Below are 27,740 nucleotides of genomic sequence, written 5' to 3' on the forward strand. Positions count from 1 at the left end.
TTGGATTGTTCTGTCTGTTGTTATTAATCCTGTTATAAATTTGAGTGCATTTTATACTTGACCCTTGAACAAGTTGGGTTTGAACTGCGTGGATCTATTTATGTGTGGATTTTTTTTTTCATTGAACACATACTATATGATCCAAGAATGCAGAGGGCCAACTGTAAGGTTATATGTGGATTTTTTACTGCTTGAAGGATCAGCACCCCCAGCTCCCTCATTGTTCAACAGTTATCTGTACTTTTAATTAGCATAAGGTGCTTCATGTAGAAGATTTGCAGTATCTGTGAATGTCTGAATGGGTATACCTGTGTAAAGAAGAGTCAGGGCAGAAAACCGCTTTAACCATAACTCCAGGGATCTGAAGTTGAGCTTGAAGCAGACAATCTCCCTGCTTCAGAGTTGGGATAGAAGTGTCTCCCATCTGTTGTTCAGTCACTCATTTGTGTCTGACTCTGACCCCTTGGACTGCAGCGCACCAGGCTGCCCTGTTCTTCACTGTCTCCCAGAATTTGCTCAAACTTGTGCATTGAGTCAGTAATGCCATCCAACCATCTCATCCTCTGTTGTCCCCTTCTCTTGCCTTCAATCTTTGCCAGCATCAGGGTCTTTTCCAAAGAGTTGGCTCTTTTTATCAAGTAGACAAAGTATTGGAGCTTCATCTTCAGCATCAGTCTTTCCAATGAATATTCAAGCTTGATTTCCATGAGGATTGACTGATTTGATCTCCTTGGTGTCCAAGGGAATTTCAAGAGTCTTTTCCAGAACCACAATACAAAAGTTCTTTGGCTCTCAGCCTTCTTTATGGCCTAACTCTCACATCCATACGTGACTACTGGAAAAATCATAGCTTTGACTATACAGACCTGTTTCAGAGAAGTGATGTCTCTGCTTTTTAATATGTTGTCTCCGTTTCTGGTAGCTTTTCTTCCAAGGGGTAAGCATCTTAATTTTGTGGCTGCAGTTACTGTCCACAGTGATTTTGGAGCCCAAGGAAAAAAAAAAATCTGTCACTGTTACCACTTTTTCTCCATCTATTTGCCATGAAGTGATAGAACCGGATTCCATGATTTTAGTTTTTTGAATTGAATTTTAAGCCAGCCTTTTCACTGTCCTCTTTCACCTTCATCAGCAGCTCTTTAGTTTCTTTTTGCTTTCTGCCATTAGAGTGGTATCATCTGCATGTCTGAGGTGGTTGATATTTCTCTGGGCAATCTTAATTCCAGTTTGTGTTTCATTCAGCCTAGCATTTCACATGATGTACTCTGCATAGAAGTTAAATAAGCAGGGTGACAATATACAGCCTTGACGTACTCCTTTCCCAATTTTGAACTGGTCCATTGTTCCACGTCCAGTTCTAACTATTGCTTCTTGGCCTGCACACAGGTTTCCTAGGAGACAGGTTAAAGTGATCTGGTATTCCCATCTTTTTAAGAATTTTCCACAGTTTCTTGTGATCCACACAGTCTAAGGCTTTAGTGTAGTCAATGAAGCAGATGTTTTTCTGAAATTCTCTTGCTTTTTCTGTGATCCAGCAGATGTTGGCAATTTGATCTCTGGGTTCTCTGCCTTTTCTAAATCCAGCTGTCCATCTGGAAATTTTCAAAGGCTCAGCTGGAGGAGTCTAAGCTGGATATGCTGGCGGCTCATGGTTTTAATAAACTAGATGAAGGACGTATGCGACATCTTTTTCTACTGTGAATAGTTTTCATAAAAATACCTAAGTAACTTGGGTAGTTGTTAGAAAATGTGTGAAAATAACCCCACTTTGGAGTTAGAAAAAGAACATGGACACACAACTAGGATGATTTTTGTGACTGCAAAACATGGAAGGCTGTCTCCCTCAAATTCCAGTTGCTGCCACAGGACCGCTTGCTGAAGCTGCATATGTTGTCCTATTATTGTTGCTTTGCTGTTGTTCAGTCACTAAATTGTGTCCAACTCTTTGCAACCCCATGTAGCACGCCAGGCTTCCCTGTCCACTACCTCCCGGAGTTTGCTCAAACTCATGTCCATTGAGTTGCCAGGTGACTTTGGACAAATTACTTAGCCTTCCTATACCTAGTTTGCTTGTATTTACAAAAGATACTTGTATCTAAATCATGGTTTTTATGAAGGTAGTTAATGTGTGACTTAAAACAGTCCTTGTCAGAAAGTAAATAATAAATATGGCCAGTTACACCTATTTTCCAAAGCCAAATAGTGAAACTTTAAACAAGTTTTTAAAAGTAAACTCGGTTTTAAAAGTACATGTATCATCCCCATCCTGCATACTTGGTGTGTGCTGAGTACAGCTCTACAGTGTAAATTCTTTTTAATTTTAGGCAGATAACTGCATTAGGTTTGGCATTGTGATCATTCACAGGTAACGAACAAATGCTTTAAAAGATGGTATAGAGTTAACATCAAGATAAAGATTGTTAGATACTCATAAGCAATTCTGGAGGTTTTCAATGAGTCTGAATGATTGAGGGTCCATCTAAAGGTATTGCAGTAGGCAGATTCACCTCTCCCAGTCTTTGTACACTTTGAATTTCAGCTTGATCCACTGGCTGAATCATTTACAAATTTCCTAACTCTGGATTGTGTCCAGCCACCCATGGGCAGAGAACAGATTGTTCCATTATTTAAAGTTGCTCCTTAGTTTTACAAATTGAAACATTTGACTAGGTTGTATCATTTCTTTTTACTACCACTTTGTACACAAATTATTATGTTAGTCATAATAATGACAAAAGATTGCCATGGATTTATGCATTTTTGTTTTACCTTAACACCATTCCTACTTGAGCTAAGATCTGAGATTGAAACATCTTTAGCGGAGAGTGAACTTCAGTTGGGACAAGCTTGAATAATTCAGCCTCCTGTCCACAAATATGCTTTAATTTAAATTTATTGGCAAATCCTCTGTCCTTTTCCTGGTTTTCCACAAAGTCTTCCCAGTCAGCTGGATAGTAAACATAAATGAGAAACTTGGGGCTTGGGTTGTAGCTGTTTGTCCTATAGGTGTGTAGCCCATCTTGAAACAGAATAGCCATTCAGAACAGGAAGAGACAGGAAAAGTGTGGAGTTTGTGGAAGGAAAGGAGGGAGGGAGAGAGGAGATTAAGAAGGAAATGAAAAGGGTGGAGTTTGTATATAGAGTCTTAAGAGTCAAACACGTGGAGGAAGGCAAAGATGGAAGCCAACCATCACTGGGAATCAGTAATGCTGCTGCTGCTGCTGCTAAATTGCTTCAGTAATGCTAATTTCCTTTGATGACAACAACAGAACTAAACAATAAGACCTTTTCTTCTGGGGATAAATAAAAGGAGCTGCTTATGGAGTTGCCACTATATGATGTGTAAGCCCTTGTAGGGTAGGTAGAAATAACACCATTTTATAGATCAGACTTGAGTTGTGACTTGCTTGAGGTCAACCAGCTAGTATGGCAGAGCCTGATTTTTAATTCAAGTCTGTTCTTTCCCCTACTATGCAGGATGGCTTCTGTTTATGTTTTTAAAGGGGAAGAATACATGGAAAGATTTTAGCACCTATATAACAAAGCAATATAGGCAGCAGAGGGGAAGCATGTGGTGATGAGAACCAAAGAGGCTCCTGCAGTTCTTTTCTCCTCTTCTTTCCTGGGCATAATCCTTTCCTGATGCTCTCCATTTCTCCTGTGTGTATTAGCATGTATCTCCAACAACTTCTCCAAAATTGAACTGATCTTACCAACCCCTTGCCCTCAGAGTAACTGCAACTCCAACATTTCAGTTGCTCAGCAACAAACCTTCAAGTCATTGGTTCTTTTTTCATAATACACATCCAGTCTACTGACAAGAGTAAGATCCCAGCCATTTCTCTCTGGCTGGGCAGCCATACTATGGTAGTCCAAGCCATCATCATCCCTCCAAAGCTCCTTCAGTGCTTTGAGGCTTTCACTTCTGATTTCAGTCGCCACCACTCATCCCCTGCTTCCCCATGCCCGCCTGGAAAACACCAGTGTGATTCCACCCCAGGGCCTTTGTACTTGCAGCTCCCTGTCCCTGCAGAGATCTTTCCCTGAGTATCATTGTGGTTAACTTCCTCCCTCATTCTGAACTTGGTTCAACCGTCTTCTCTGTGAGGACTCTTCTGACCACGCTGTTTTAATATTCCTCCCCTTCCCCTTCCGCCATGGGCCGAATCTTGGTCCCCTGACCAGGGATGGAACCTGCCCCCCGCCCCCGCCTGCAGTGGAACCTTTGGTTCCCTGACCAGGGATGGAACCTGCGCCCCCCTGCAGTGGAACCTTTGGTTCCCTGACCAGGGATGGAACCTGCGCCCCCCTGCAGTGGAACCTTTGGTTCCCTGACCAGGGATGGAACCTGCGCCCCCCTGCAGTGGAACCTTTGGTTCCCTGACCAGGGATGGAACCTGCGCCCCCCTGCAGTGGAACCTTTGGTTCCCTGACCAGGGATGGAACCTGCGCCCCCTGCAGTGGAACCTTTGGTTCCCTGACCAGGGATGGAACCTGCGCACCCCTGCAGTGGAACCTTTGGTTCCCTGACCAGGGATGGAATCTGCGCCCCCCTGCAGTGGAACCTTTGGTTCCCTGACCAGGGATGGAACCTGCGCCCCCCTGCAGTGGAACCTTTGCAGTGGAAGTCGTAACCACTGGACCACTAGGGAAGTTCCCTGAGTTCCCTGTTCGTGTCCGTGTTAGTCGCTTAGTCGTGTCCGACTCTTTACGACCCTACAAACTATAGCCCGCCAGGCTCCTCTGTCCATGGGAATTCTGCAGGCAAGAATACTGGCGTGGATTGCCACTTCCTTCTCCAGGGAATCTTCTTGACCCAGGGATCGGACCCAGGTCTCCTGCGTGGCAGTTCCCCGAGCACCTATTTTAAACCGTAACCCTTTCCCGCTCCCCTGGTGGCTTTGATGGTAAAGAATCCGCCTGCAATGCGGGAGACTTGGGTTGGATCCCTGGATAGGGAAAGAGACTCCGGAGAAGGCAATGGCAACCCACTACAGTATTCTTGCCTGGAGAATTCCATGGCCAGAGGAGCCTGGCGGTCTACAATCCACATGGGGTCGGAAAGAGTCGGACACTACCGAGCCATAACACTTTCACTTTCCTCTTCCTTGATTCATTTTTCTCTATGGCACCATCACCATTTGATACAGTATGTTTTTCTTCACAACGTCATGAGGGCACGGATTTTTATCAGTTTTTCACTGCTATTTCCTCAGTACTTAGAACTGTATCAGCCCCAAAGTAAGTGCTCAATAAATATTTGTGGCTTTTACTATGGAAAACAGTGTGGAGATTTCTTAAAAAACTGGAAATAGAACTGCCATATGACCCAGCAATCCCACTTCTGGGCACACACACCGAGGAAACCAGATCTGAAAGAGACACGTGCACCCCAATGTTCATCGCAGCACTGTTTATAATAGCCAGGACATGGAAGCAACCTAGATGCCCATCAGCAGACGAATGGATGAGGAAGCTGTGGTACATATACACTATGGAATATTACTCAGCCATTAAAAAGAATTCATTTGAATCAGTTCTAATGAGATGGATGAAACTGGAGCCCATTATACAGAGTGAAGTAAGCCAGAAAGATAAAGACCATTACAGTATACTAACACATATATATGGAATTTAGAAAGATGGTAACGATAACCCTATATGCAAAACAGAAAAAGAGACTCAGATGTATAGAACAGACTTGTGGACTCTGTGGGAGAAGGCGAGAGTGGGATGTTTCAAGAGAACAGCATCGAAACATGTATATTATCTAGGGTGGAACAGATAACCAGCCCAGGTTGGATGCATGAGACAAGTGCTCGGGCCTGGTGCACTGGGAAGACCCAGAGGGATCGGGTGGAGAGGGAGGTGGGAGGGGGGACCGGGACGGGGAATACATGTAAATCCATGGCTAATTCATTTCAATGTATGACAAAAACCACTGCAATGTTGTAAAGTAATTAGCCTCCAACTAATAAAAATAAATGGAAAAAAAAATGTGTGGCTTTTAGCGCGGGCAGCAGAGAAGTTCCGGAAAACCGCTGTACTGCAAGTTGGCTCAGCTGAGACTGCCGCTGTGGTCATCCAGTCCTCAGATCCTGTTGGACGGCTACCAGGCCTCCGATTTTCCAACAGCGAATGGCCACCACTCTCCCCGCCTCTTCGTGAAGAGCGGGAAGGGCGCAGGAGGCCCTTCCCGAACCCAAAGTCAGTACAAGGTTGCCCGGCCAGTGAGCGCCCGGCTCCAGCAAGCGCCACTCCCAGCAGCCGGAACGTTTGCGCGTCTCTACCGCGCGCGGCGGAAGGACTTCGGCGGAGCACTTAGAGCGGATTGAGCTGAACTTCCGGCAGAGCAGAGCTCGGCAGGACAGGTAAGTAAGTGGTAGAGGTTTTCCTGGCGCTGAGGCGGGGACTCGCCGCCTGGGAAGCAAGGCAGCGGGAGGGGCTTTCGCGGCTGGGAGCGGAGACTGAATGACCCCGAACTTCTTCGTGGGGAAGAAGGGTGTGTGGGAGCGTGTGGAGAAGGAGGAGGAGAATTTCCGTCTATGAAGCCGCATAGAAGCATCTATCTAGGGCAGCAGTTTGGAGAGTGACTCTCTTTCCCTATGGCAGGGCGCAAGTTTGGTACTTGTGGCTCTGGGTTCTAGCTTGTGATCATCTGTGTGGCCTCAATAGTTACCAGCCTCTGAGCCTTGAGGTCCACACCTGAAAAGCAGAACTGTTATCACCCTTGCCTTTCTCAAAGCGCTTGGCAGGGCTAGGTGTGAGGGAAAGCTTCATAAATTTCGATGTTTGGTGCAAATCTCATTGTTTATAGCATTCTGAGCTCATGTGAAGGAATCACACCACCAGGCTTCTGAGGGGAGTGGCTTTGCAAGAAGGTGGACTATTCAGTCATAGGTAGTTGAAGATGCTGCTGAAGAGGTTACCAAGTACATCTTTCTCCAGGCTGCATAAATCCCTTCTCTATTTACTGCATGCATTGTAAATATCCAGCTTCCCTTTGAACATCTGCGGTTATGAAGATCTTATTACCTTTGTCCTATCCCTGTAATTTCCCATTGCAGTCAGTTCAAATTAAGAAATTCTTGTATGCAGAGAGCCAGAGATGTTCCTTATTGCAGCTTCTGCTCATTGGTTCTCACGTTGTTTCTGAACTTTCAAGGAATTAAAAGTTATAAACTAAAAATAAAATACTTTAAATATTGATGTGATGAGCGGCAGTAACCACATCTTTAAGAATTTAAGCTTTTGATTTTTTATATTCACGATAAATACAAACACACCTCCATGGAAGATCAAAATGTTCAGTTTAGTCGCTGCATGCTGTGTTACTACAGTCATCATTAAGCCTATAAGGCACCAACATAAGTGTGTTGAAAAAGTACAGATGACAAAATTAAGTCATTTCTTGTTATTTCAGGATACTAAAGTGGAACACTTGATCCTGAAACAATTGAATCCACAGAAGTTTAGTAAACAATATCTGATTGTAGCAGGTGCCGAGAAAGCAGTGATGCCATAGAGGCAGTTTTCAATTTATCAATAGATTTTAATTCCAGAAGTTAATTTATAAAAGTCTACATTTATTTGGATTTTTAAAGTATATTTTACTATAGAACAATGAAATAAATGGAGAGTAGTGTGAAAGTGAAAATGTTAGTTGCTCAGTCATGTCCGACTCTTTGTGACCTCATGGACTGTAATCTGCCAGGCTCCCCTGTCCATGGAATTCTCCAGGCAAGAATGCTGGAGTGGGTAGTCATTTGCTTCTCCATGGGATCTTCCCAACCAAGGGATTGAGCATGGATCTCCTGCTATTTTACAGTCTGAGCCACCAGGGAAGGCCAAATGGAGAATGGGTCTTGGTTATTGTCCTTATCACAAAAATTAATCTTTTCCCCTGCCAGTGATGGGATTTGTTCTGTCCTTAATGTCTTGGCACTTAGGATTCCTTTGATCCTTCATTTGTGAAAGAAGGAAATTGAAAGTGAGAATGTAAGATGGAGAGGGAGATTCCATTGGGGAGGGCGGAGGTGTGAATGTGATGGGTGTTTATTACTTGGTTATAGTTAATAGAGTGGCTTCCTAGGTGGCTCAATAATAAAGAACCTGCCTGCCAATGCAAGAGGTATGGGTTCCATCCCTTGGTGGGGAAAATCCTCTGGAGAAGGAAATAGCAACCCATTTCAGCATTCTTGCCTGGGAAATCCCATGAACAGAGTAGCCTGGCAGGCTACAGTCCTTGGGAATGCAGAGTCCAATGTGACTTAGTGACTAAACAGCAACAAAGGGTTAATAGATGCCTCCCAACACCAATTTTGTCCCTGATTATTAAAAAAATACACTTTCATATTGAAAAGATGAAAATACAGAAAAAAATAAACAAAAACCCAATCATCCTTAACCCTAACATCCACTCAAAACCATTTGTCCTATTTATTAAATTACTAAATAGTTCCATTTTCTTTTAATAGTTGAGGTTATAGTGTAGGTTTGCCATTGTATTGTTTTAAAAAATTATCCTGGCTGTCCAGTGGTTAAGACTTTGCCTTCCAATGCAGGGGGTGCAGGTTTGATTCCTGGTGGGATAACTAAGGTCCCATGTGCCATGGGGAGTGACCAAAAATTTTTAAATAAATAGATTTTTAAAAATTATGAACCATAAGCATTTATCATTTATGAATAATAATAAATTTTATTAAGCTTGATGATGAGAAAATTCACACAGACACAAAGGTGGAGAGGTAGTAAATGAATCACCATGTATCTATCACTCAGTGATAAGAAGCAGCAGTTGTAGCTAACATTGTTTCATCTATACCTGTACCTACTTCTCATAATTCTGTAGTTCTGTCCTGTGACACATCCTTAATGCATTTTTATTTTTTATTAATTGTAAAGAGAAGCTTATTTATATTGGTGCCAAATTTGAGCATAAATATTTGCATTCTTTCTTGGGGGTATGAAAAAGTTCCACGAGGATTTAAACTAATGAGTGATTGCATTCAACTACAATTATTGAATAAATTGCAAAGAATAATATGACTTTGCAGTCCGAGTTTTTTTTACTTTGTATGTTTATTTCCCTCTCTTTATTTTTCAAATTTAATTATATACATCTGGTAACTATCATCTTTAATAAATTCATAGTATAATGACTTTTTTACAATATGTAAGGTACAAAATGGATGAAGAGCCTGAAAGAACTAAGCGATGGGAAGGAGGCTATGAGAGAACATGGTAAGTAGGGCATTATTACTCTCTTCCCTTTTAGACGTTGTTTTAGGTTTTTTTCTTTCCCACAACACTTTCAAAGTATATTTTACACATGTTAAAATTCACCTGTTTCTTATGTATAATTCAGTGATTTTTAGAAATCTTCAGGGCTGTGCAAACATCAACATAAACCAGTTTTAGAACATTTTTACCATTCCAGTAATATCCCTCATGTCCATATACAATTAATTCCATTTCCACCTCTAGTCCTAGGCAACCATTAATCTATGTACTTTCCGTCTTTTTAGATTAGCCCTTTCTGGACAATTCATGTAAATGTAATCATATAATACGTGGTCAGTTTTGTCTGACTTCTTTAACTGAACATGCTGTTTTTAAGTTCAACCTTATTGTAGCATGTATAAGTAATTCATTCCTTTTTACTGCTGAATGGTATTCTGTTATATGTTTATGCCATATTTTTTATCCATCCTTCCTCCATTTGATGAACATTTAGATTGTTTATAATGTTTGGCTGTTATGAATAATGTAGCTGTGAATATTCAGGTGCAGATCTTTGTGTGGACATGTTTTCGTTGCTGTTGGGTTAATAAAATTTTAGCTTATCTTTTCAAACAATTAAATGTTTCCTATAGGGAGATTCTTAAAGAAGATGAATCAGGATCACTTAAAGCTACAATTGAAGACATTCTTTTCAAAGCAAAGAGAAAAAGGTATGTAACCTTTCTGTGTGTGTTACAGAGGTAAAATATACTCCTTTAAGACTTTTTGTCCGCCTCTGCCTACTCCTCAGTACTTCATTTGAGCTGTGTTTCAGAGAACCTGACTTACACCCTTTTAAATAGGGGGTAGACTCAACAACCTAATGCCTCATCAGGGAAATTCATCTTCAGGGTTTATCTAAAATGTACATAATTATATGCATCCCATAAGTTAATGATTTACTTCCCTAGAAACGTGCACTTTAGTTGAAAAGTAATTGTAATGACATTAGTTGTAATGATCTTTCATGTAGTATATGCTATTTCCTTAAAACCTTTGCATAATTTTAACAGGGTATTTGAGCACCATGGACAAGTTCGACTTGGAATGGTATGTTATTCTTTTTCCCTTTACTGGTACAGAACTAGTTTGAGTTACACAAACATTCTGGCTCAAATAGAATAAACTTTTTAAAGGAATATATTAAAAATATACGTGTAGAATATGTAAATGCTAAGGGCCGTTTTTAACTTGTTGGTCAAAAATATATTTGAAAATTGTTCTTATTTATTTGTTTTGTTTATTTGGGGGATTTTATTTTTGGTAGATGCGCCATCTATATGTGGTAGTAGATGGATCAAGAACAATGGAAGACCAAGATTTAAAGCCAAATAGACTGACATGTACATTAAAGGTATACTAAAATTATTCTGATTTGTATTACATGTGAGGAAGGATGCTGAATTCTAAAAGAAATGTTTTTAAAGAATGCATTCTTTTTTTTTTTTTTTTTGAGGTAATGCAAACTATAGCTAAGTAGAAGTGCTATTCTGGATTGCTTACCAAAATCGTATACCAAAATCGCTAATTATTTATGATCTTAAATTCCACTCCATGTTAGGCTCTTGCTTCGTCAGTTTTTCCTTTTCTTTATTGAATCTTCATTCTCCTTTGACTTACTTGTATTAATCTCCTCAGCTTATAAATACATTCAGATTATTCCTAACTTATTCAAACCCATCTTCAGTTTTGTTCATTTTCCTGTTTATCTTTTTTGGATCTTTTTCTTGTTTAGATTGTTTCTGTCTTACGTGTCCGAATGGTTCCATCTTTTAAGGCTGAGGTTAAACCTGTCTCATCACTTACCATTTCAAATTCAATTTTATTTAATATTTTAATTTTTATATTTAATATTTTAAAATGTATTATTTATTAATTTTACTACTTAATATTTTAAAAAATTTGTAAGCTTAAAAATCATAAGAAATAATGCTTGATAAATAGATTTCACCAAACCTGTTCTCTGTGTTGCTATTTTGCTGTTACCTACTTTTTTCTTTTTGTTTTCTTTAAACAGTTGTTGGAATACTTTGTAGAGGAATATTTTGATCAAAATCCTATTAGTCAGGTATGTAGATAAATGATATAATTCGGAATTAGCATCCTGATATTATTGCCAAATATAATGTATTTTTTAAAACATTGGACATATATTCTATCACTTATTAAGTTATTCAGATTGTATACAAGTTACTGTGACACTTGGCAATGAAAAGCAAGATAACTCTAGAAGTTAAACAATATACAGTGAACCCATAGCTAAATTTACATCAAAAGTATTTCACATGTTACTTATTCATTTTTTAACTAGTCATTTATTTTAGTTACATACATTCTTATCAAGAAGAAGTAATTTAAGTTAATAATCATTTTTGTTTTTATTTTGAGATTGGAATAATTGTAACAAAGAGTAAAAGAGCTGAAAAACTGACTGAACTCTCAGGTATGCATAAAATTACCTTTCTCGCACTCAAGGACTTTGATTTATTTATCTAACCTTGTAACTGTGTTCATGAGGTTGCCTAATAAGCAAAACGAAACCTTCCTGCAGGCTGTCTTCGTAAAACACTTTAAAAACCTTTTTTAAACTCTCTGTCTCTAAAATGGCCTTTTTTTTTTTTAAGATTTTAGTTCCCTGACCAGGTATCAAACTTGTGCCCCCTGCAGTGGAAATGCAGTCTTAATTACTGGACCGTCAGAGAAGTCCCTAAAATGAACTGTTTTAAATTGAGTTCTGCACAGTGATGAATACTATTACAATGAATGTAAATGTTTATTCAGTCATGAAAGTATTAGGATAAAATAGTTTAAACATTCACAAGAGCCACTTAATCTTTTTTAAAAAACTATTTCTTTATTTTTGGCTCTGCGGGGTCTTCACTGCTGTGCAGAGGCTTTCTCCAGTTGTGGCGCGCAGGGGCTACTTCCTAGTTGCAGTGTGGGCTTCTCCTTTTGGTGGCTTCTCTTGTGGAACAAGAGCCCTAGGGCATGAGGCTTCAGTAGTTGTGGCACACAGGGCTTAGTTGCCTGGAGGCATGTGGGATCTTTCCAGGCCAGGGATGGAACCCTTGTCCTCTGTGTGGCAAGCCAGACTCAACTACTGGACCACCAGGGAAGTCCCTAAGTAAGATGTCTATCAAGTCTGCATGACCCTCCTAGTTTGTAGTCTCAGCACAAGCTCCAAGGAGTGTTCTTACTGACCCTGGTTAAGATCTGCCCATCCATGAGCAGTCAAGTGACTAAGAGAATGAAGTATTTTGTTGGTAGGCCTGGATTCCACGTCTCTGCTTCAAGTAGGATAGAAGCAGGATAAGTTCCACCTGTACCACGTCGTGTAAGCTGGGTTAGTATACAGTGAGGGAAGGATGGTTCCCCTAAGGAAAGGATGTAGGGCAACCCTCCTGTGTGTTCCCTCCCCCTAGGTTAATAATAGTATTCTCTGGGTGCCTGAGAGGCAATATGTACAGAGATGAAAAACCCTCTGGAGATTCTTGTGGGCCTCTTGAGAATACCCTCTCTTTCCTGAACAAAATCACTGCTATAAACCACACTGAGAGTAATGTAAATATGCTTTTTTACTAGACTCACAACACAATAGGAGATTAAAAAGTTTTTTGTATGGTGTGGTAGAAAGAAAAGTAAATAGAGAGCCATACGATCAAGGTTTGACTACTGGTCCTGCCATTGGGTAGCCATATGTCTTTCAGCAAATCATTTAACTTATGTAGATTTGTTTATCAGTTATGAAATGAAGGATTTGGACTTAGGTACTTTTCATTTCTAAAATTTATGATTCTAAGAATAAATACTTGATATATATAGCTGAACAAGTTGAGCATTAGGAGTGCTGACCCTCTGTATAGTTGAAAATCTGCTTATAACTTTAATATAGTTGGTCCTCTGTTTCCTTGGTTCCACATCTGAGAATTCAACCATCTGCACAGCATGTGGTACTGAAGTATGTACTTAGTGAAAAAAAATCTGCATATAAGTAGATGTATATAGTTCAAATACTTACTGTTCAACGGTCCAGAGTATATTAACTGTGGCAAATAGTTAATATTTTAATACTTACTCAAGTAAACAAGAACACCAAGAAGTTCCAAATGAATGAATGGGCAAAAAAAAAAATAATTCATACCAGCATAAAAAGGAATTAAACAACTGTTAAAAAAGAAAATTTAAACAAACTAGTATTCAAAATACTAATTTTGAATCCAAGTCTATGCCCTGACCAGTAATGCTGAAGAAGCTGAAGTTCAACGGTTCTATGACGACCTACAAGACCTTCTAGAACTAACACCCAAAAAAGATGTCCTTCTCATTATAAGGGACTGGAATGCAAAAGTAGGAAGTCAAGAACCACCTGGAGTAACAGGCAAATTTGGCCTTGGAGTAGAGAATGAAGCAGGGCAAAGGCTAATAGAGTTTTGCCAAGAGAACGCACTGGTCATAGCAAACACCCTCTTCCAACAACACAAGAGAAGATTCTACACATGGATATCACCAGATGGTCAACACCGAAATCAGATTGATTATATTCTTTGTAGCCAAAGATGGACACGCTCTATACGGTCAGCAAGAAACAAGACCAGGAGCTGACTGTGGCTCAGATCATGAACGCCTTATTGCCAGAATCAGACTTAAATTTAAAAAAGTAGGGAAAACCACTAGACCATTCAGGTATAACCTAAATCAAATCCCTTATGATTATACAGTGGAAGTGAGATATAGATTTAAGAGACTAGATCTGATAGAGTGCTTAATGAACTATGGACGGAGGTTCGTGACGTTGTACAGGAGGCAGGGATCAAGACCATCCCCAAGAAGAAGAAATGCAAAAAGCAGTGGTTGTCTGAGGAGGCCTTACAAATAGCTGTAAAAGAAGAGAAGGAAAGGCTAAGGAAAAAAGGAAAGATATACCCATTTGAATGCAGGATTCCAAAGAATAGCAAGGAGAAATAAGAAAGCCTTCCTCAGCAATCAATGCAAAGAAATAGAGGAAAACAATAGAATGGAAAAGACTAGGGATCTCTTCAAGAAAATTAGAGATACCAAGGGAACATTTCATGCAAAGATGGGTTCGATAAAGGACAGAAATGGTATGGACCTAACAGAAGCAGAAGATATTAAGAAGAGGTGGCAAGAATACACAGAAGAACTATACAAAAAAGATCTCCATGACCCAAATAATCAAGATGGTGTGATCACTCACTTGGAGCCAGACATCCTGGAATGCAGAGTCAAGTGGGCTTTAGGAAGCATTGCTACAAAGCTAATGGGGGTGATAGAATTCTAGTTGAACTATTTCAGATCCTAAAAATGATGCTGTGAAAATGCTACACTCAATATGCCAGCATATTTGGAAAACTCAGCAGTGACCACAGGACTGGGAAAGGTCAGTTTTCATTCCAATCCCAAAGAATGGCAATGCCAAAGAATGCTCAAACTGCCACACAATTGCACTCATCTCACATGCTACTAAAGTAATGCTCAAAATTCTTCAAGCCAGACTTCAGCAATACGTGAACCGTGCACTTCAGGATGTTCAGCTGGTTTTATAAAAGGCAGAGGAGCGAGAGGTCAAATTGCCAACATTTGCTGGATCATCGAAAAAGCAAGAGATTTCTAGAAAAACATCTATTTCTGCTTTATTGACTATGCCAAAGCCTTTGACTGTGTGAATCACAATAAACGGTGGAAAATTCTGACAGAGCTGAGAATACCTGAGCACCTGACCTGCGTTTTGAGAAATCTGTATGCAGGTCAGGAAGTGGACATGGAGCAACAGACTGTTTCTAAATAGCAAAAGGAGTATATCAAGGCTATATATTGTCACCCTGCTTATTTAACTTACATGCAGAGTACATCATGAGAAATGCTGGGCTGGATGAAGCAGAAGCTGGAATCAAGACTGCTAGGAGAAATATCAATAACCTCAGATATGCAGATGATACCACCCTATGGCAGAAAGTGAAGAAGAACTAAAGAGCCTCTCGATGAAAGTGAAAGAGGAGAGTGAAAAAGTTGGCTTAAAGCTCAACATTCAGAAAACTAAGATCGTGGCATCCGGTCCCATCACTTCATGGCAAATAGATGGGGAAACAGTGTAAACAATGCTGCTGCTGCTAAGGCACTTCAGTCACGTCCGACTCTGTGCGACCCCATAGATGGCAGCCTACAAGGCTCCTCCATCTCTGGCATTCTCCAGGCAAGAACACTGGAGTTGCCATTTCCTTCTCCAGTGCATGAAAGTCAAGTCGTTCAGTCGTGTCTGACTCTTCGTGTCCCCATGGACTGCAGCCTTCCAGGCTCCTCCATCCATGGGATTTTTTAGGCAAGAGTACTGGAGTGGGTTACCATTGCCTTCTCCAGTGGAAACAATGGCAGACTTTATTTTTGGGGGCCCCAAAATCACTGCAGATGGTGACTGCAGCCATGAAATTTAAAGATGCTTGCTCCTTGGAAGGAAAGTCATGACCAACCTAGACAGCATATTAAAAAGCCGAGACATTACTTTGCCAACAGAGATTCATCTAGTCAAGGCTATGGGTTTTCCAGTAGTCATGTATGGATGTGAGAGTTTGACTATAAAGAGAGCTGAGCACCGAAGAATTGATGCTTTTGAACTGTGGTGTTGAAGAAGACTTGAGAGTTCCTTGGACTGCAAGGAGATCCAGCCAGTCCATCCTAAAGGAAATAAGTCCTGAATATTCAGTGGAAGGACTGATGCTGAAGCTGAAATTCCAATACTTTGGCCACCTGATTCAAAGAACTGACTCAATGGAAAAGATCCTGATGCTAGGAAAGATTGAAGGCGGGAGTAGAAGGGGACGACAGAGGATGAGATGGTTGGATGGCATCACCGACTCAATGGGAGTTGGTGATGGACAGGGAGGCGAGGCATGCTTCTGTCCTTGGGGTCGCAGAGTCGGACACAGCAGAGCAACTGAACTGAACTGAGTATTCAAAAAAGGCACACTCAACAACATTTTCCATGTTTTAAATGAGCACAATGAAGTTTCAAAAGCAATATATGGCTTGCTGAACCCTGGAGAAACTGATAGTTTTATTGCTGATAGTCTGGTTAATTTGTTCAACGTTTTCTGGAAAAGAGCCATAAAAATGTTCCATAAAACGATTACCTGGTGATCCTGTTGTTAGGACCCTGCACTCTGGCTTCCAAGGTCCTGGTTTCAGTTCCTGGTCAGGGAGTTACAATGGCTTAAGCCTTCCAGTGGTCATGTATGGATGTGAGAGTTGGGCTGTGAAGAAAGCTGAGCACCGAAAAATTGATGCTTTTAAACTGTAGTGTTGGAGAAGACTCTTGAGAGTCCCTTGGACTTCAAGGAGATCCAACCAGTCCATCCTAGAGGAGATCAGTCCTGGGTGTTCATTGGAAGGACTGATGCTGAAGCTGCAACTCCAATACTTTGGCCACCTCATGTGAAGAGTTGACTCATTGGAAAAGACCCTGATGCTGGGAGGGATTGGGGGCAGGAGGAGAAGGGGATGACAGAGGATGTGATGGCTGGATGGCATCACCGACTCTATGGACATGGCTTTGGGTGGACTCCGGGAGTTGGTGATGGACAGGGACACCTGGCGTGCTGCGATTCATGGGGTTGCAAAGAGTCGGACACTACTGAGCAACTGAACTGAACTGAACTGAAGCCTTGAGGCACAGCCAAAGGAAAAAAAAATGTTCCTTGGAGTATGCTTAGGAAATGTTATGAAAGAAGAAAAAGTGTCACTCTACAAATATTCTGTTTGCATCAGTATGTATAATAGTGACAAGTTGAAACTAATTTAAATGTTCAGTGGTATAAAGATAATTTGCTATATGATAAAGTCGATGTTTTCATTATTGTTAAGTAATATGAAAACAGTGATGAAATAAGAGGAAAGGTCCAAAGAATACCATATTTTATTGAGTCTCAGATTTTATTGTTTGTAAGATACCTTTATTTTATGAGCCCTCAAGAAGGAAACACTCTAGCAGTTGACCTTTGACACAGTGTCAAATGACATGTGAATTGTTCATACCAGTGTCTTGGTTGTTTGACAGGTCTGAATTTTTGGTGGTGTCTCTTCTCTTCATTTATATTGCTTAGCATGAACTAGACAGTCTCTTCAGAGGTTATTTCAATGACAGCATAACACAGTTTTATCTGTGGAAATCCTCCTTTCTTAGGTCTTAGAAGGTGGCTGTTTTCTCCCTCTGAAGAAAAACATGGAATTGTAGGCCTTCTTCCATCAATGAGTTTTTGCTTCCACTAGTAACAGATTTGTGCACTACTGTTCTGTTCCACGCCTTTCTACATAAAAATATAACCTTTTGTATAAACTTAAAAAAAACAAACACTTTAAATAGAAGTTAATATGAACAGCACAAACAGTGCACCTGTTGCAGTTGGAGCGGCAGGATAACAATAGTGTTCATGTGAGCAGGCAGTGCCACCAGCAGCTGCCCAGCTGCCAGTGGTTGTAAGATGCATCATGATTTCAGAGCTGTTAAATGTGAACATATGTTAGTATTAAAAATGATGAAATAGGAAATATGAAGAGTAAAAAGTTTTGCATTCTAGATTAATATTATTAAAATGTGTTGCTAATAGACAAAAAGATTATTTGTATTTGGGCTTTTCAATATGAGTGAGACTTTATAACATTTCTGATAAAAGTGCATCTTGCTAAAAATGTAAATCAAAGGGATTCTGTTTAACATCATAAATATGTAAATTTTGGAGAAAGATAAATTTCCATAGTGTATATATACATTTTTATTAAAAGATTTTTCATTTATATTTTAGGAAACCCACGGAAACATATAACATCTTTGAAGAAAGCTGTAGATATGACTTGCCATGGAGAACCATCTCTTTATAACTCCTTAAGCATGGCTATGCAGACTCTAAAGTTAGTATTTTACACTTATTATTTACAATTTATTTCAACATGTTTTGAATGAGTTAAGTTGAAATGATAATGTTAATATGCATCTCCATAAACCTACCTATAATGAAATTGTTATTAAGAGAAATATGTAACATTATTTATAGTGTATACTATAATGTTGGTTAATAATTTTGATTTTACAGTTTAGTTGCTGAGGTATATCCTTAAAGATTTTGGAAAAATACAATTAAAGCTTACAATTAAAGCTATAGCAGTATTACTCGTGCAAAAGAAATACTGTGAAAAAATTTTTTATTGAAAATTGATTATATGTGGAAGTTAATATGGTATAATAACTGAGTATGTTGTATACTGGTTTTTATTAACTTATTTTGTAATACATCTGTAAATTAATAATAGCACTTTTCTAGCAGTTTTAACTATGTAGAATATAGCTAAAACCCCAAAGAAAGTATTCAGTATAGTTAAAGCTTATATATTTTATCCTTAGATAGTCTATCCTAACTCAGATTTTTATTCCTTTAAATAAGAGGCTTTTTTTAAGTTTTGAAGTAGTTGAGGAGGTAACACAGACAATGAAGGTAGATACAATAGCAGTATCCATAGTGAAAACTGAGCCCAACAATGAGAATTAAAGCAGGAAAAAGCTACAAATAATCGATAACATTGCACCAAAAAGCGTAGCTATCTCTGTTTAGTTTAGAGGAGAACAGTTCATCATACCTTAAAATCCTGTAAGCCGTCATTTAATTAAATGGTGGTGGTGGTGGTGGTGCTCAGTCATGTCCAACTCTTTGCAACTCCGTGGACTGTAGCCCACCAGGCTCCCCTATCCATGGAACAGTTCAGGCAAGAATACTGAGTGGGTTGTTATTTCCTACTCCAGGGAATCTTCCCAACCCAGGGATCAAACCCCTGTCTCTTGAATCTCCTGCTTGGCAGGTGAATTCTTTACCAATGTGCCACCTAAATGGTACACAGTCATTAATGTTTATGAGTATTATGACAATCACCATGAGGTTAAATTGTAGTGTTTAAAAAAGAAGTATGTTACTATTTTCAGGCCACACATATGTATCTTAATGTTGATCCATATGGTATTGTCATACTTTCCAATGTACAACTTAGACTTTGTATGAAACAAACCTATTAGAATGTAAGCTGCATGATGCCAGGAACCTCATTGCTCTTGTTTATCACTTTATTCTTAGAACTTGAAAGAGTATTCAATAAATATTTATTGAATGAGGAAATGAATCAGTGAATTATTTTTGTGTGTAGCTAATTTTAGAAAAACTGGTGTTAAGGTTTTTAGAATATACTCAAAATTCATTCCTTTGTAATGTTGAAACAGATGGGGTTGTTCTGTAGTCTAAGTGTATAAACCATGTGTACTTATTTTTTGTACGTGTACTAGTCTTAAGTTTTTTTTAATTAATGTAATTTATTATACCTAACTGGAATGGTTTTTTTTCTTTTTTCAGACATATGCCCGGACATACAAGTAGAGAAGTCCTAATCATCTTTAGCAGCCTCACAACCTGTGATCCCTCTAACATCTATGATTTAATCAAGGTAGAACCAATAATTTCTTCATAATCGAAGCCAGTTACAGCTCTAAAGAGAATTTTTAGACTCTCTAAATTTATTACTAGAATTCTCTGAATTTATTACTAGTTTTCAGAACATTCTATCTATCAAGCATATTAATTATTCATTTTTTTCTTCCCTCAAAACTCTCCATTTACTTGGATTTTACGAAGACCCTAAAGGCGGCTAAAATCAGAGTGTCTATTATTGGATTGTCTGCAGAGGTTCGAGTATGCACTGCGCTTGCTCGTGAAACTGGTGGTACATATCTAGAATCTTTAATACTTACTCATAATTATTATGTAAAAAGTAACAATTTATTAGTTAGAATACTTTTATTGTTTTTTTTAAGCAGCTAAATTTAAATTAGTTTGTGTCCCAAAGTCCAAAATGTGGGTAGTCATATTAAATATATCACCAAGTTCTATAACTTATCATCCCAAAATGCAAGAAATTTTTAGTAGTTATGTCAGTGTTTAGAGGAACCATTATAACTACTGGAAACCTAGAAATTTTCCTTTATGTAATACTTAGTGAAAATCTTGTTAGTTGGCTTTAATTAAATTGAAAATTACAGTTATTCTCAGAGAAGTCAGTTTAAAGATGTTAAATACATTTTTTGAAAAATGGTAATTTCACATAATCATTTATTTTGAAAATGAGCATTTTTAGATGGTAAAACATTTACAGAAGTATATAGAAATTATAGATCATTCTTATGTCTGGAAAGCTCATGTTTCTTTTCTTTTTTTCTTGTCTTTCTAGGCACGTATCATGTTATTTTAGATGAAAGCCATTACAAAGAATTGTTAACACATCATGTTAGTCCTCCTCCTGCTAGCTCAAATTCTGAATGCTCACTTATTCGTATGGGTAAGTGTTTATTTTGTGTTATTTAATTACATTAATTAAAAATATATATGAAAAAAATAAACTACATAGGTTTGGACATTCCAAAATTTTAAACATAGAAGTATGTTCTTATATAAAGTGAAAGTAGACTATGTAATGAACTCCTCTGTTGTGTCAGAAATTTAAAAATTTCTTTAAAATTTTTTTAAAGTTATTTAAAAATTACATTTCTTAAAAATTTTTTTTAAAAATTATTTAAAAATTACATTTTCTTTTTAAAGTGTAGTATGTGTTATGTATTAGTGTTGTTAAGTTAGAGAATATGCATATGAAACTTTAGAATCTGAGACTGTATATATAGACATATGGTCCTCCACATCTCCTGTTTTCCTCCACTATTAATTTTTCTTCTAACCAGAAATTGCTGTCAGTTTGACCATGCTCTAATAAATGTATAAAAGACAGGAAAGAGAACTTTTGCACAACTTTGTGAGCTTTCTGGTAGGAACATTTTTAGGTTTCTATTACTAGAATTTTTCTATTTCCTTGGGGGAGAAAAAGTAATATATTTTCTTCCATAAAGGATTTCCTCAGCATACCATTGCTTCTCTGTCTGACCAAGATGCAAAACCCTCTTTCAGCATGGCGTAAGTAAAAACCTTAAAACTGTTTATGATAATATTTTTATATTGTTAATTCCTTCCTGTAAGTTATGAATTAAAAAGACAGGCTTGAAATGTAATGACTTTTGTAGACAATTACTTTTTATGTAGCTGTAAAAAGGAGAGAAAATTACATATACTCCTGTAATATTAGCTAATATTACTAGCTAAAACAACAAGGTAGAGAGAAGTCTGTAGTATGCTACCGATCATCTAGCAAACTGGGAAATTCTCAAAGAGATGGGAATACCATATCACCTTACCTGCCTCCTGAGAAATCTGTATTCAGGTCAAGAAGCAACAGTTACAACCAGACATGAAACAACAGATTGGTTCAAAATTGAAAAAAGAGTATGTCAAGGCTGTATATTGTCATCCTGCTTATTTAACTGATATGCATAGTACATCATGCGAAATGCTGGACTGAATGAATTGCAAGCTGGAATCAAGATTGCCGGGAGAAATATCAACCACCTTGAATCATTAGCTGAGTGTTGATGTGTATATTCCTATCAGGAAACTCCTGGAGGCCAGAGAAAGAAGCACTGGAGTGGAGCAGCAGAACAATCCCTAGAGCTCACGTGGGCAGAGGATGGCTTATTCCCACCAGTCAGTGAGGAAAGGCCTCTTAATGTCACAGGCATTGAATGGAGTCCACAGTAATGAAACTGAATTTACCCTAGACTAGCAGCTGTTCTGGACAGCCAGCAAACTTAAAAGGAAGTTTTGTCATCAAACTATTTGCTTAAGTATATTTTGGGGAAAACACAACATATTTAAATCAATACAAAAAAAAAAAAAAAATCCATCACCGAAAGCAGAGCAAAATTCACAGTATCTGGCTGCCAATCAAAAATTACCAGTCATGCCTCATAAACTTAGAGAATGAACTCATGGTTGCCAGGGGAAAGGATGGAGAGGAGATAGGAGGTTTGGGATCAACGTGTACACACTGCTATGTTTAGAATGGATAACCTACAAGGACCTACTGTATATAGCACAAGGAGGTCTGCTCAGTGTTATGTGACAGCCTGGATGGGAGGGGAGTTTAGGGGAAAATGGATACATATAAGTAGCCATGGCTGAGTCTCTTGGCTGTCCAGTTGAATCTGTCACAACATTGTTAATCTTCTATGATATAAAATTAAAAGTTTTAAAAAAAAATTACGAGTCATGCAAAGAAGTAAGAAGGTATGACCCATAACAAGAAGAAAAATCTTAGAACAGAAACATATCCGGAAATAACAGTTTATAGAACTAGTAGGCAAGGTGTTTAAATTATTATAAATGTATTTTATGTGCTCAGGAAAATTAAGGAGTACATGAATTTGATAAGAGATAGGGAGGATAGAATAAAGACCCCAATCACATTTCTAGAGATGAACAATATAGTGTCTTAGGTGAAAAATACACTGGATTAGGATTAACAGTAGTGAAGTGAAGGGAAGTAAAAGTCGCTCAGTCGTGTCCAACTCTTTGTGACTCCATGGCCTATACAGTCCGTGAAATTCTCCAGGCCAGAATACTGGAGTGGGTAGCCTTTCCCCTCTCCAGGGTATCTTCCCAACCCAGGGATTGAACTCAGGGCTTGTGCATTTCAGGCAGGTTCTTTACCAGCTGAGCCACAAAGATTAATGGCAGATTAGTCACTAAAGAAGAGGAGTGAATTCAAAGACATTAATAGAAGTTATTCAAAACAAAACACAGGAAAAAAAAGACAAAAGCGAACAGAGCGTAAGTGAGCTATGAAACAACTTAAAGGTTTTAAAATCACAGTGGCATCCCTTCTTTTGCTGCAGCTGCTCACATCTTTATATATCACTTTTTAAAAGGTAATGCTTCCTCTCCTCCCACCCCCCAACAGGCATCTGGATAGCAACACTGAGCCAGGACTTACATTGGGAGGCTATTTCTGCCCGCAGTGTCGGGCAAAGTACTGTGAGCTTCCTGTTGAATGTAAAATCTGTGGTAAGAAACCAACAGTTCATTATCTAGTAAATTAATCTTGGGTAACTTCTTACCTATATTGCTATTAAATATAAATATTAAGCTCTGTTTATCTTTCTGGATTTGATCTGTTAAAAGAGACATAGGCTGTTTTTTCCATTGTGTGCCTGGAACTTCATTTTTAAGAATAAACATGGCATTCTGGATGGTTCCTGATTCTCTTTCCAGAAAAACTATGTTCTTAAAGGCAGTGCAGTAGATCTAGTTGACATTTTTGCAGCTCTTCATGAAGTAAATACATATGAGGAGAATGAAGAATTAAAATAATAGATTTGTAGAATTTTATTTCATTTACAAGTAAGCAAATGGGCCAAGAGCGATCACATACTTAGTGACAGAGCTAAGACTCCATCTTGGAGTCTCCTTTTATGGCCACTGATAAATGAAGAAATGGAATAACTGCAATCCTAGAAAAAAACAAACTTGAAAATATTTAGCCTAAGTTATATCATTTGACATTTCAACCATCATCTTTGTGAGGTTTGGGTTACTAAATATGTCTTTCTGCTTTGTATGTTAGGTCTTACTTTGGTGTCTGCTCCCCACTTAGCACGGTCTTACCATCATTTATTTCCTTTGGATGCTTTTCAAGAAATATCTCTGGAAGAACATAATGGAGAAAGGTATATGAGTTTTGATCAATTTATACCTGTTTCAAGTGGTAAAGTTATATTCAAATATGTTGTAATTAACACTACATAAAAAAGTGTCATTCACTTGGGCAAGATTATTGCTAATATAGAAAATGAGATGTAGAATGCCTTGTTTATGACTAAAATGATTCATTAAACAGATCTGGATCGCCAGAAATCTCTTTCCCTGAACCCATCTATATGTAGCAGGAGTGGTGGTATGTTGGTAAATCAGCTCTCCAGAAAGAAAAAAAAAGCCCTGATTTGTAGCATTTGTTGATTTCTGTCGTATAAAACTGGAAGATTTATCCAGGGAGCCTAATATCAAAATAATGTAAGAAATAAAGAAAAGATATAAGATAGGAAAGAAATATTCAAGGGTATTTTCTACTATTGAAGAAGAGAATTTTCTGGATTGAAAGGAACTGTCAAGTGCTTGACATATTGAAGGCAAACAGACTTGTACTAACATGTTTCACTGTGACATTTCAGAGTACGCTGCAGCAAAATATTAGCCCTCAACATTTCTATAGAGGGAGAATGGGGTCACATGGCCTGGAATTAAAATTGTTTGGCTTCTGGGACTTCACTGATGGTCTTGAAGTTAAGACTCCACGCTTCCACTGAGTGGGGTGCAGGATTGATCTCTGGTCAGGGAACTAAGATCCCACATGCTGTGTGGTGCAGCAAAAAAAAAAAAAAAAACATTACTTGACATCTCGTGAGCAACACTGGATGCTGACACGGAGCAATCTCCTTCAAAATTTGGAGTGAAAATTATTGCCAACTAAATCGTATACCCGGCCAAGCTTTTGTTTAAATGCAGGTCGAGTAGGGACTTCCTTGGCAGTCCAGTGGTTAACACTCCATGCTTCTAGTGCAGGGAGCATGGGTTTGATCTCTGGTCAGGGAACTAAGTTCCTACATGCTGCATGGTGTGACCAAAAAAAATACAGGTAGAATAGCGGTATTTTCAGACTTGTAAGGTCTCAAAAAGAGACTTTCTTGGGAAGCTGTGGAAGAGATAAAGGAATTGAGAATGAGAATGAATGAAAGAGAATAGGAATATTTATCTAATTGAAAAGTGGCTAAAGCAGACTTAGAAGATGAAGTCCCAGAATGACATTTATTTGTCAGACACGGAGAACAGTCAGTCCAGTTTGGAACAGGTCAGAATGCTCCAGGAGAGATGTCACCAGAAGATGGAAACTATAGAATTCTTGATATAGCCAAACATAACAATAGGGTATTTAGGCTTCTCAGGGAATGGTTGGGGCTGAGTTAGTGGTAATTAGACAACTAAGCTTATGAATAACATAGTTCTTAACTCCAGGAAAAATTATTTTACAGAGAGGAAAAGTTGTATGGCATGGCTCAGCTGAATATGTCTATACAGTGATGATAAACTAAATATTTAACATTGTTTCATCCGGAATGATTCAGCTACATAGAAAGAATTGAGAATGGGATTTGCTATGTGTGTACTATATTGTATTGGTTCAAGATGGTTGAAAGAGACTTAAGATCTCATCTTGCATACTGCAAAGTTCATAGCCAATGCCTATGAAAAGATCAAGAACTGTGAGCATGGGTAACTGTCAAACAGTTAAAATTTTTAAAAGGATTTACTCTGTAAATGAAGTGGGGGGTGGGTAGGGAGGGAACTGCTCTTTTTTAAGTTAGAGAACTTTTAATTCTTTAAACCATTCCTTGAAAATTAAGCCCTTAGGCATCCATTTTTGCCATAAATTAACCTCTCTGTTCATCTGGACTTATTTCAGCTGTCTGCTGTTTTGGGGAAAGTTGAAAAATAGTCATGAAAATTGTTTTCTCTAGAATCGCAGTTGAGAAAGCATACTCATATTTAACCTTGATGAAAATAAAATTAGTTTAAGGAAAATTTTAAGCTGTCAGATAACCTTGGGTTATAGTGTGGAATTTTCTTAAATTACTGGTATTCTTAATTATTTCTCCTAAAAGTCATGCCTAAAGATAATTACAGTTGACCCTTGAACAACATGGATTTGAAATGCAAGGGTCCACTTGTCAGGTTTTTTCCGTAAATACATACTATAGTACTATGTGTTCCATAACTGTTGAATCCTCTAACGTGAAACTCCAGATGTGGAGGGTCAGAAGGCCAGACAGCCAACTGTAAAGTTACACTCAGATTTTTAACCTTGGGGGTTGACACCCCTAAACTGCTTCATGTTCAAGAGCCAACTATACTTACTAATTAGAGAATTCTTGTTATTGAGATTTTCCTGAGCTATTTTAATGAGTAAATTCTTAACAAAATGATTCTTTAACTTTCTTTTTCAGGTTTTGTTATGCCTGTCAGGGGGAATTGAAAGACCAACATGTAAGTTCATGTGCTTTGTAAATATTAAGTATTGTACAATAAATATTGAGGAAATGGTATTATAAGTTTTCAATAGATTGTTGAAGACCAAGCTCATATCACGTTATTCCTCAGAAATATAGCAGTCAGTGGAGATTAAATGGGAGGTATTACAAACAGTTGTTTTGCAATTCTGCATTCTAATTTTGCTATAAAGATATTTTAGTACATTGTCTTCAGTTTGCAAGCTAAACTGCATTTAGTTTGGAAGTACTAAAAGTTTTCTCTCTCTTTTTTTTTTTAACTTTAGGCTCTCATTTTTTACTTTTTACTTTATTTTACTTTAGGCTCTCATAACTCATTTTGAAGTTACCATTTATGGTGGCCACAGATCTTAAGGATATTCTCCCCATTGAGACACTGAGAAAATATTTTTTTAAAATGTTAACAGGGGCCAATTTGAACATATCAACTTATATAAAGTTGCAAGTAAGAGAGGTCACTGTTTAGTTTTATTTTAGTTAAATATCCATATTTAAAACTATATAAACTATATAAAATACTAGTAGAAAGGATTGCTTGTTTCATTTTACTCTCAACATTTCATAAGACAGTTTTATTTGGAATTCTCTGGTGGTCTGGTGGTTGGTAGTCAGTGCTCTCATTGCCCTGGCCCACCTTCAGTCCCTGCTCAGGGAACTGAGATTCCCATAAGCTGTGAGGCATGGCCAAAAGAAAACCATTAAAAAAAAAAATTTATGAAGCTTTACAGGCCTCTCTGGCTTCATTAGCTGCATTCTCACTAGAATTACTTTTTGACTCATTTGATAGTTTTTAAGAATACAGTATCATTACTTCTGTGCTGTTTTGAGATTTGATGATTTTTTAATCTGTGTATGATGTTGCCCTGGAAATTTCACCCAAGGCACTCGTATTTATGTATATAATATTGATTGAATATTATTGTTCTTTATTTTATTTTTATTATTTATTATGTAAATATGACAATAAGAATAAAATAATTTATATATTTTATATATATGTCTTTTGCCTTATTGTTTAGTGGTTTAATTAAAAGAGGAATAAAACTTTTATAATTCCCTAGGTATAACAAATTTCTGTTAAAACTTTTGTGCTTCTCTTTTTAATTGAATCACTCCAGTAACCTATCGAAGCACTAATTTCAAGCTCATGTGTCTTCCCCAAATAATTACTTAAAATGAAGTAAATCGAGAGTATCCTATAATTCAAGGGACTTTAAGGACTCAGAAACAAAATTATTCCCTTATTTCTAAGGAATAATTTTTTGGAAAGAATTAATTTCCATAGATTTGAGAATATATAGTACATTAGAACTAATAAAGCAGGTAGGTGAGTGGGGAAAAAGTGATAGGTATATGAAAGAGCAAAGCAACTTGCAAGTCTTCCAGCTATGCTGTACTTAACTTTTGGAAA

The 27,740-nt window shown here is 38.0% G+C and overlaps 1 protein-coding gene across 4 annotated transcripts in view; it reads left to right on the plus strand.

Annotated features, from left to right (window-relative positions):
- Positions 1 to 6,219: 6,219 nt before the first annotated feature.
- The window catches only part of LOC110152022 (general transcription factor IIH subunit 2), a 40,261-nt gene continuing 18,740 nt past the window's right edge, over positions 6,220 to 27,740 (plus strand). For 3 of the 4 annotated variants that reach the window (XM_020915506.2, XM_020915514.2, XM_070476793.1), the window contains exons 1-15: positions 6,220 to 6,371; positions 9,181 to 9,243; positions 9,876 to 9,953; positions 10,296 to 10,332; positions 10,550 to 10,636; positions 11,300 to 11,350; positions 11,671 to 11,725; positions 18,096 to 18,201; positions 19,686 to 19,776; positions 19,965 to 20,052; positions 20,557 to 20,664; positions 21,227 to 21,290; positions 23,170 to 23,273; positions 23,833 to 23,935; positions 26,267 to 26,306. In XM_020915506.2, the coding sequence (XP_020771165.1) occupies positions 9,188 to 9,243; positions 9,876 to 9,953; positions 10,296 to 10,332; positions 10,550 to 10,636; positions 11,300 to 11,350; positions 11,671 to 11,725; positions 18,096 to 18,201; positions 19,686 to 19,776; positions 19,965 to 20,052; positions 20,557 to 20,664; positions 21,227 to 21,290; positions 23,170 to 23,273; positions 23,833 to 23,935; positions 26,267 to 26,306 (1,068 nt within the window). In that variant the 5' untranslated portion in view covers positions 6,220 to 6,371; positions 9,181 to 9,187. The remainder of the gene's footprint in view (positions 6,372 to 9,180; positions 9,244 to 9,875; positions 9,954 to 10,295; positions 10,333 to 10,549; positions 10,637 to 11,299; positions 11,351 to 11,670; positions 11,726 to 18,095; positions 18,202 to 19,685; positions 19,777 to 19,964; positions 20,053 to 20,556; positions 20,665 to 21,226; positions 21,291 to 23,169; positions 23,274 to 23,832; positions 23,936 to 26,266; positions 26,307 to 27,740) is intronic. The other variant, XM_070476794.1, reaches the window with a different exon arrangement.

This window comes from Odocoileus virginianus, chromosome 14 (genome assembly GCF_023699985.2).
Source record: "Odocoileus virginianus isolate 20LAN1187 ecotype Illinois chromosome 14, Ovbor_1.2, whole genome shotgun sequence".
In the NCBI taxonomy this organism is placed as follows: Eukaryota; Metazoa; Chordata; class Mammalia; order Artiodactyla; family Cervidae; genus Odocoileus; species Odocoileus virginianus.